This window comes from Suncus etruscus, chromosome 1, assembly GCF_024139225.1.
Source record: "Suncus etruscus isolate mSunEtr1 chromosome 1, mSunEtr1.pri.cur, whole genome shotgun sequence".
NCBI lineage: Eukaryota > Metazoa > Chordata > Mammalia > Eulipotyphla > Soricidae > Suncus > Suncus etruscus.
This window is the reverse complement of record NC_064848.1, coordinates 121280325-121290751: the sequence shown is the minus strand read 5'-3', so window position 1 is coordinate 121290751 and position 10427 is coordinate 121280325. Positions and strand designations below refer to the sequence as shown.

At 37.8% G+C, this 10427-nt stretch overlaps 1 protein-coding gene across 1 annotated transcript in view; it reads right to left on the bottom strand.

Annotated features, from left to right (window-relative positions):
• Positions 1 to 4272: 4272 nt before the first annotated feature.
• Positions 4273 to 10427, bottom strand: part of ZNF277 (zinc finger protein 277) — a 101534-nt gene continuing 95379 nt past the window's right edge. The window contains exons 3-4 of the mRNA XM_049778315.1: positions 5172 to 5260; positions 4273 to 4334 (exon numbers count right to left, since the gene is read on the bottom strand). Of these exons, the coding sequence (XP_049634272.1) occupies positions 4273 to 4334; positions 5172 to 5260 (151 nt within the window). The remainder of the gene's footprint in view (positions 4335 to 5171; positions 5261 to 10427) is intronic.

Below are 10427 nucleotides of genomic sequence, written 5' to 3'. Positions count from 1 at the left end.
ATTTTCATTTTATTTTTGAATTTGATTTGTTATTTGGGCTACACCCAGGAGTGTTCATGACTTATCACAGGCTCTGTGCTCAGGGATGACTTTGCAAGGCAAGCACTGTTCTCACTGTACTATGCTCTGGTCCCAGAAGGCATTTAATGAACTTAGATTTGTTTGATGGCATATACTTAACAGCAAATTAAGAAAGAAATAAAACAGCTAAGCCTAGATAGTACAGTTGACTTCATGATACTCAGGTGTATCATCCTCCCGTGATGAGTTTTAAGAGTGAGACTATGAGCCAAAGGTTTGAATATCCAAAGGTTGAAAATCCAAAGCTTGATCACAAAGCATGACAGAAATGACAACAATAATTTAACTTCTTCAAAGTGGTAACAAAGTGCTTATTTCTTAAAATACTCCTGTTAACATTTAGGATTATTATTTTAAAAAGTCTTGTTAACTAGCAGGAAAAAAAAATAGGACATGATTATTTTATTTGAAAGTTGTTTCATAGGGCCAGAAAAATAGCATGGAGGTAGGGCATTTGCCTTGCATGCATAAGGATGGTGGTTCAAATCCCGGCATCCCATATGGTCCCCCGAGTCTGCCAGGAGCGATTTCTGAGCATAGAGCCAGGAATAACTCCTGAGCACAGCTGGGTATAACCCAAAAACAAAAACAAAAACAAAAACAAAAAAAGTAAAAAAGTTGTTTCATTACCCTGAACTTCTTTCTGAAAATACCTGTAATTGATTTGTAGTCTCTCTCTCTCTTTCTCCCTCTCTCTCTTCTTCCCTCCCTCTCTCTCCTCTTCTCTCTCTCTTCCTCTCTCTCCTCTCCTCTCTTCTCTTCTCTTCTCCTGTCCTCTTCTCTCTCTCTCTCTCTCTCTCTCTCTCTCTCTCTCTCTCTCTCTCTCTCTCTCTCTCTCTCAGTTGGGACCACCACACTCCTCCACAGTGCTCAGGACTTATACCAATGCTCCGGCCCCTGTACAGTTTCTTAAAATATAAATGAGGAATATGCTGTTATCATTGCTAACTTCCAAAATGTATTGCCTGTGTCAATCTTTTGTTTTCACATTACATAAACTTGTGTTGAAATTAATGAATACACACGGAACTTGACTTCAGGCATCGGTAAATCTTTTCTTTTTTCTTGATTTAATAGAAGTGATTCTCAGCAGCAACCTCTACTGTAAACCTTTGCAATCTTAGCCTGACAGAGCCGTTTCCAGAGCAATTTCTCGATACAAAACATGCATAACACAGAATAAATAACCAGACTAGAAGGGCAATATCTAAAATGGCATGTTACTCTATGGGGCAAGTTAGTGTTAAAATCCCAGCACTGCTTTTACTCATTATGAATTTTCTTGTCTGTAGAAAGAAAGACATTATACAAAGTTGCTATGAAGCAAAAATCTAATGCAAGAAGATATGGCATATAACTAGCAACTGTAAAGGGTAGCTTCTTTAACCCTGTACTCTCTCTGGCCCATTATTTATTTTACTAGCAAAATTCATTGAAGCTTTCATTGTGACAGATATTGTTTAAAGTGTATGGATTAAGTTAACAAAATTTTTACGTGTCCTACAATGTGTCCTATCATCATTTACATTACATATATTTTTCTCTGTTTGTAATATCATGTTTAGATGTAAGACCATCTAAACAGGTGTTAAATGAGTATATATGAATGGACTATAGTTTCATCATATTTTTTTCTTCTAAGCTGGTTTTAGTATTTGCTTTCTTGATATTTAACACTTTGTTATACTATAAAGTTGATTAAACTAAAAAAGTGTGTTTCTGTGGTAATGAAGAGATTTAATGCTCTCTGAGGATGGTAGTATTGAAATCTAGTTGGATTGTTAGTATAAGATAGGCAGTGTGTGAAAAAGACAGAGAGAGACAAAAAGGGACAAAGAGAGAACTATGGAATTATTGCAAAAAATCTTAAAAAATGGCATCTAAATATTATCATAGATGTTAATATTTCTAGGGACTTCTCTGTAGAGTTAATTCTATAGAGTTTATCTACAGACATATAGTGAAGATTCTGTATTCTGAGGGATAGCAATGGTTGAAGTAATAGGATGCAAGTTCTTTTTTATTGTTGATGCTTTGTTTTTTTGGGACTCCCAAGTGATGACAGGCCTTCAGGGCTACACTGCAGATGCCTAGTAAGGTGGGGTGGGGTGCTACCTGATTATGCTCAGGGAACTATGCTGTACTGGGGATCTAGTGAGGTTAGCAGCATGCGATAAATATCCCTTTACCCCTGTCCTATCTCTCTGGTACCAGGATTTAAGTTCTTAGAAAGAAATCTTTTGAGTTCCTAGATTGTGACAGTTTGATAATTCGTTTTTCTTTTTGAATATGAGATATTCATATAACCAGGGGTGGGGATGGGGATGGCATTCCAGGTAGTGCTGGTGTGGGGACAAGAAAGAAAGGAGAGAGAGAGAAAGGAGAGAGAGAGAACACCCCACCAGTAGTGATCTCTGAACAAAACCAGAAGAAATCCCTGAGAACTGCTAGGTGTGGCTCAAAACAAAGACAGCAAATATGAGAAAACTGTAAATAAGAATGGAGTGTTTCACCTTCTTTTTCTCCATCTCTCAAATCGATGATGAGAGCCTCTAGAAGGATTCCGCCCAGTTTCGGTGTATTAGACCCTTACCCCAGTTTATTACTTTTCTCTTTTTCAAACAAAACCACGCAACTTGAACTAGCTAGTCCTGCCTCCAGTTAGAGGGGGAACTAAGGGAGGCATCAAGACCAAACAGGTGCAAGACTACTAAGTTGTGGGTTAGATACAGAGGGGACCACATATTCTAGCCGACCTGGGGTGAGGGAAGAGGAAATGGGAGGTAGGACAGAAACGGAGGTGTAGGGAGGACAATTTGGTGATGGGAATCCCCCCTGATTTTATGTAAATATGTACCTAAAATATTATTGTCAACACTATGTAAACCACTATGATCAAAATAAAAAAAAAAAGAATGAAAAAACTCATGAAAATAAAAAAGTTAAAAATAAAGGCTTGTTCTTCAAGTCTGTTTTCTCCTTTGAGCATGTATCTTGCTTGCTTGTCTAGTTCTTTGCTTGCTTATTTCAACTATGGGGAAGCCCGTGTTCTCTCTCAAATATGTATCTCTCTCTCTCTCCCCTCACATCTTTCTAAATAAGTTTCAATGAAAACTAACTTGATTCACACACACAATTATGAATAAATACAAGTAAACAAAAACCTATAAAGTAAGACAGGAACAGGGCCAGAATTATAGTACAACAAGTAGAATGTCTGTCTTAAATGTGGTTGATCTGGATTTGACCGCCAGTATTCCATATGGTCCCTCAAAGACTGCCAGAAGTAATTCCTGAATGCGGTCAGGAGTAACCCCTGAGTATCACCCAATAAAACAGAAATAAAAGAAAAATTAAAATAAAAGACAGCACATTTATTCATCTATTATAAATTTTTACCTTGCTTTGGGATTTGGGAAGTACTACCTAATGGTGCTGGGAGTTTCTAGGGTTCTATCCAGTGGTTTCTAGAGTGTTGTGTGGCACTGGGGATCAAATATGGACTGTGCATGGAAGGCACACATGTTAGCCCTTTGAACTATCTCCATGTTATGCTGCTATTTTAAGACATTATTCAAGGAGGAGAAGGGACACTCAGGAAGTTCTGTTTCTTCATTGGGCAGGATGTTCTATAGGAAAAACCAGGTTTCTTTTCTTATAATTAATCAGCATACAATATTATTACTTATCATTAAGGGAGAAGTAATTATTTGAGAAGCTTTCAGGGACTACCTCAAATTGTTTGACTATGGTAGATAAGATTTATTTTATTCCTAGATCTCTTGTGAATTTAGCAGAAACAATGAAATAATAGTTTTCTCTCATAATACATATTGTTGAGTCAAAAGATAATAAAAGACTAATAGACAACAAGGGAGGAACAAGTAAATTCCAAGCAATAGCAGAGATTAAATAAAAAAGAAAAAAGCAAGTTGCAGGGCTTTAAGCACAATTAAAGACTTGAAAATTAATTTATTTTTTATTTGTAAAAAATAAAACCCTCAGATAGGGTAATGCACTTAAAGATTATAAAGATGTTAAAAAGTCACACCCACTTGCTACTGCTGAGGCTGAAAATGAAATAGGCTACTACTATTTTGATCAAACCATATGCTTGATTCATAAAGGAAAATAAAAGAAGTGCTCGTGCATAGCACATTCCAGTGAAGAGGAGAAAAAAAGTTAATCAATTCAAGTCAATTTAGCTGAGGGCATTTTTCCCTGACTGCTGAAGCCTAGCATGTGCCAGTCAGCTAAAATTACACAAAAATGTGTGAGTTCTGTTGTTATGTTAGAGATAATCTAAGAAGCAAAACAAAGCCCCAAATTTGCTCTGCATTTTAAATATAAAATGCTTTAATCTTCAACTGTGTTTACTTTATGGTTTTAAGATCTTTTTTAAGATGAATTTTAAAATAAAAAGTGAAAAAATTAATACTGATTTTGTATGTTTTTCCAGCATACTGTTCATTCATTAAAATTATTCTTACCAGTCTTTCTTTTTGAAGCTCTTCTCTAAGAATTCTATCTTCTGGCAAAACATCACATAACAAAAAATAATTGTCTTGTTCATCTGTTGGGAGATCAGGAAAAATAAATGAGAAAACATGCTTGCCATTTTCTTCCACAATAATTTATTCCTTTCAAAAAACATGTGTGTACAAGGCCCAGAGAAAGAGTATGGATGAGCGTTAAGGCTGCTAACATAAAGTTGACCCTGGTTTAATCTTCAGCTCCATGTAGTTACTAGGAAGAACCAGAGAAGAGAGCTGGGAGAAGGCCCCAGCATGGCCCATGTGGACTCTCCCCCATGTGGACTCTCCCCTGACCCTGTCCCCCTACAAAATGCGAGTAGTTATCCATGTCTACTTGCCTATCTTCTCTAGGTATGCATCTATCGAACTATACATGTCTACTGGGGCTCTCTTCTGTTACATAGTCATTTAGTTTAATTGAATTTAGGTAAAATCATAAACAGTAACATAATTTTAGCTATTATAAAATTGAGAGAGTTCTAAGTGAATAAATTAAGTTTATTTCTTTAATTTTGGAATTGCAGTAAAAAAATGATAGTCAACATATAGACTTACCAAATGGAGCTGTGGAATTGATTCTTATTACACTACAGAAATCTGTAATGGGCTGTTCAGAGAACCGTTTCCTCCAATAAAAAATGTACCTTAGAACAATAAAACAGAAAATTTGGTGAAAAGACTCAGAACATTACTTTTAGAACAGAAGGATTTTAACTCAAAAGACTGAATGCAGGCAAAGTGGGCAGTGTATATGGAACATCCAGGGTCAATCCCTGGCCCCACATGGCCCCTTTAGCACACCAGGAGTGACCATTGAGCACAGAGTCAGGAGCAGTTCCAAGTATTGCAAGGTATGGATCCCAAACAAACAAAAAGTTAAATGACAAGGTTTTATAAGACCATTCAGTTATTCCATAACAAAGTAAATATTGACGAATGTAAGAAAATTTGTAAACAGAAAGGGAGTAAGCATTGTAGAAATATAGAATACATATTTAATAACATGAAATTAACTCTGTACAAAAAGGAAATGATTAACTTTACTATTTACAAATTCAATAACAAGCATATGGAAAAATGAAAATGAATTACTTTTTGTGATAATGAACATTCTCTGAAATCACATCTAAGCTTATGTGAATTTAACATGCAACAGTGATTACCACACATTTTCTAATAGACTAAGCTAGTTATCTCATATATAAAAAGAATAGGGGTCATGACAGGAGGGCAATGAGAAGCCAGAGAAATTTACTATCTATTACTGCACAGAAATATTTCCTGTGTGCACACTCTATTTATAAAGAGATAATTTTAGACTTTATTTAAAAAACTCAAATTTATAAACAAAATTATTATATTCAATAAGCAGAGTTAAAGAATTCTATTGTACGGGCTAGAGAGCTAGCACAGCGATAGGGCGTTTACCTTGCACGCAGCCAACCCAGGACGAAAGGTGGTTCAAATTCCGGCAACCCATATGGTACCTGTGCCTGCCAGGAGTAATTTCTGATCTCAGAGTAGCCAGATGTAACCCCTGAGCCCTGCCAAGTGTGACCGCCAAACCAAAAATAAAAAAACCGAAACCAAACAAACAAAAATCTTCATTGTAGTATACTGCATTTTGGAACTGCTAGCATCCCAGCTTGGGTTGTAATTCCTTCTTCTCTATAATAACTCATAGATATTCTCTATTTTCTCTCATATTTTCTAAATAAAACCATTTCACTTTAAAACAAAAAGCATAACACTCAAACCTGCATTTCTGATGAGAGTGAAATGATCACATTCAACAAACTTTTTTTTGTTTTGTTTTTGGGTCACACCTGGCGCAGGGGTTACTCCTAACTCTGTGCTCAGAAATCGCTCCTGGCATGCATGGGGAGACCTGGGATGCTGGAATTTGAACCATCTGTCCTGGATCGGCTGCATGTAAGGCAAACGCCCTACTGCTGTGCTATCTCTCCAGCCCCACAACAAACTTTTCTGTTCCCTATTTATCTAACAAGATTTATAATGGCAATTGCAATTTCATTTATCAGATGGTACCAAATAGAAAATGTAATCTCCTTTGTGGCAAAAAAGGAAGTGGGAAGTCTGTCTTCAGTGACAATTTATTTGTTTATCCTAGCTGCTGGATGATACACAAGGAAAATTTCCAACCCCCCCAATCATATTTATGAAATAGATGAAGTAATTAGAAGGAGTAAAGATTTGGGTCACTTTATTTTGCAGGGGGAACTCAGCCAGAGGTGTTCAGGGCTAACTCCAGACTCAGAGATCACACCAGGGGACACAGGGGACCATATGTGGTGCCTGAGATTGAACTCAGGTCAGCCAAGTGCAATACACATGTCCCACCTGCTGTACTATCTTTCTGGCTGTGGTCATTTTTTTTTAATTCCTTTAAGATTATTATGAGACATAAGTGCATAGTTTTAGATGGTCTTTAAACTGGGATTTACAATACTGGTCACTGGAACAATGATAAAAGTATTCGCAGTATGGACTGCAATCACTTAAAATTTTTTCTTGGAAATGAGCCCTAAAAAGACTCATAGCATGTAGATAGCCCCTGACCCTTGGCAGGACAATGCACCAGACTTAGCTCTGCTCTTGCGAGTTCAGTGAATACTTGCACTGGCCATGCACATGCACACACTCCCTTTCTCAAAAATCTGAGACTCAGCTCAATCCACATTGATCCTGCCAGGTGAATCTTGCATGGATTCCTTATAGCATGGTAGGCCACAGCACTGCTAAGAAATGGCAGTCTGACCTAGTTCTGCCTGTTATAGCTCCATCAAGAAATTATCAAAAGGCATCGATGGCAATCACATAAGAGTACTTACAGGCACTAGCCTAATAATGTAAATGGGAGCATTGGATGGCTAACATGAACACCTGAAATCCACCTTTAGCTCCCCCAAATCCACCTTCAGCACCAAAAATAAATAAATAAATAAATAAATGATGAAATTCATCCAAATTGGGCCCAGAGAGATAGCACTGTGGTGTTTGCCTTGCAAGCAGCCGATCCAGGACCAAAGGTGGTTGGTTCGAATCCCAGTGTCCCATATGATTCCCCGTGCCTGCCAGGAGCTGTTTCTGAGCAGACAGCCAGGAGTAACCCCTGAGCAACGCCGGGTGTGGCCCAAAATAAAATAAAATAAAATAAAATAAAATAAAATAATAAAAAAAAAAAGAAATTCATCCAAATTAATGGTGGAGGACAGATACCCAGGAAAGTGGTCAAGCCCTTCAGAACTTTTTTTTTGGTTTTGGGTCACACTCCGCAGAGCTCAGGGGTTACTTCTGACTCCACACTCAGAAATCACTCCTGGCAGGCTCAGGGGACCATATGGGCTGCTGGGATTTGAACCAATGACCTTCTGCATGAAAGGCAAACGCCATACCACCATGCTATCTCTCTGGCTCCCCTTCAGAACTTTTGAGGCTCCTGGAAAGTGACTACAGAGCAACAATTGTCTCAGTGTTTATTGAGCTGAGAATAACACTGAGAGATTCAATAAACCTGAAGTCAGACTTATGGAAAAGAACTCATTCAAACAGAAATTGTTAAAGAGGGCAGTAGCAGGACTGAGTAGGAGAATGGAAAAGACAAAAATTGAACCAGAAACCTTTAGAGCATGACAATATCAATAAAGAAGAGGTTAGAGAAAAGAGATCTTTTAAAATGATAGTAATTTAAGACATTTAATGGACAACAGCAAGGGGAGAAATCTCAGAATCATTGGTGTTCTAGGAGAGGAAAGACACAAAAGGAAAGAATGGTTGGTGGAAAAGCTAATATGAGAATTCCCCAGTCTGAAGAACTAATCAGGTGGCCCAGAGAGGCAAGGAGACTCAAAGAGAATCAAATAAAATAAACTCAAATGAAATAACACCAAAACACATAATCTAAACAGCAGAAACCAAAGAGAAAGAAACACATCTTAAAATGACAAGAGAGGGGCCGGGCGGTGGCGCTAAAGGTAAGGTGCCTGCCTTACCTGCGCTAGCCTAGGACGGACCGCGGTTCGATCCCCCGGCGTCCCATATGGTCCCCCAAGCCAGGAGCGACTTCTGAGCGCATAGCCAGGAGTAACCCCTGAGCGTCACCGGGTGTGGCCCAAAAACCAAAAAAAAAAAAAAAATGACAAGAGAGAACTAAAACTTCAAGTGCAATAGAAATAACATTAAATTCCCATCGATTTATCAAATAAAATTCTACAGCAAGAAGAGAAGTGGGAGACAAATTCAAAGTTTTAAATGAAAAGAACCTGTTACCAAATGAATCCTTTATGCTGCTAAGTTATCAATCATATTTGAGGAGTCGTAAAAACATTCTTAGCCAAATTTATGGCTGAAGATGTTTGCTGCTGCATATACATCAATTCTGCTATGAATACTGAATGGCTGCCTATAAAAAAAAATGCTGGGGGACGAGGCAATAGTACAATGGGCAGGATGTTTGTCTTGCATAGGGCCAACTAGGGTTTGATCCCCAGCATCCTGAGTTTGAAAGGAGTAACCTCTGATCACTGCCAGGTGTGGTTCAAGAACCAAAGAAGGAAACAAAAGAAATACTAAATAACAAAAATGACCAAAATCCTCATAGAAAAATGGCAATAGAGTCATCTCTATCAATAACTTCTACAAATATCCTTGGCATACACTCTTCTATCAAAAGGCAAAGAGGGGCTGGCTATATCCAGAAACACTTGAGCCCTCCTAGTAAACAGACTCAGAGTAAAAGTTTGGAAAACAATTATACAAGTTAATGGTTTCTTGAGCACGTGGAGGATCTTAGATGATTAGACTAAATGAAATAAAAAAAGAAAAACAATTACCAGATGGCTTCACTCATATTGGAATAGGATTTACTAAAACAAATTAGCAAGGAATAACAATACTTGCTAGTAATAACAAACCTATCCCTAGTTTCAGTAAAAGCTTTTTTTTCCAGTAATATTTATGACTATTTTTCTTATTTTTTTTGTTTGTTTTTTTTTTTTTGGGCCACACCCTGTGACGCTCAGGGGTTACTCCTGGCTATGAGCTCAGAAGTTGCTCCTGGCTTCTTGGGGGACCATATGGGACGCCGGGGGATCGAACCGCGGTCCATCCTAGGCTAGCGCAGGCAAGGCAGGCACCTTACCTCCAGCGCAACCGTCCGGCCCCTATTTTTCTTATTAAGGTAGTGCTGGCTTCATAAAAACTGGTAGGAAGGATTCCATTTGTAAATAAATATATTGTAAAAGCTTGAGGTATACTGCTATTAAGTCTTTGAAGGTTTCTTTCTTCTTCTTTTTTTTTGTTTTTTGTTTTTGGGTCACACCCAGCAGCACTCAGAGGTTACTCCTGACTCTATGCTAAAAATTCGCCCCTGGCAGGCTTGGGGAACCCTATGGATGCCAGGATTCACACCACTGTCCTTCTGCACAAAAGGCAAACAAACGCCTTACCTCCATGCTATCTCTCTGGCCCCTGAAGTTTTCTTAAACCTCATTAGTAAACCCTTTTGGATCTGGGCTTTTGTTCTTCAGATTTTATTACTTCAATTTTCTTATTTGTTTTTGATCTGTTCAGGTTTTCCTGATTCAATCTTGGGAAACTATGATTCTAAAAATTCATCCATTTCTTCTAGGTTCTCCTGTGTAGAGTCATAGTTGTTCCAAGTAACCTCTTTTGATCTGTTTGTATTTCCATTATGTCTTATAATTTCTTCCCCTTTATATTTGATCCACAGATTCTGTATTCATTCATTGTTGATGGTAAACTCTGACATTTTATTTATTTATTTGGTGC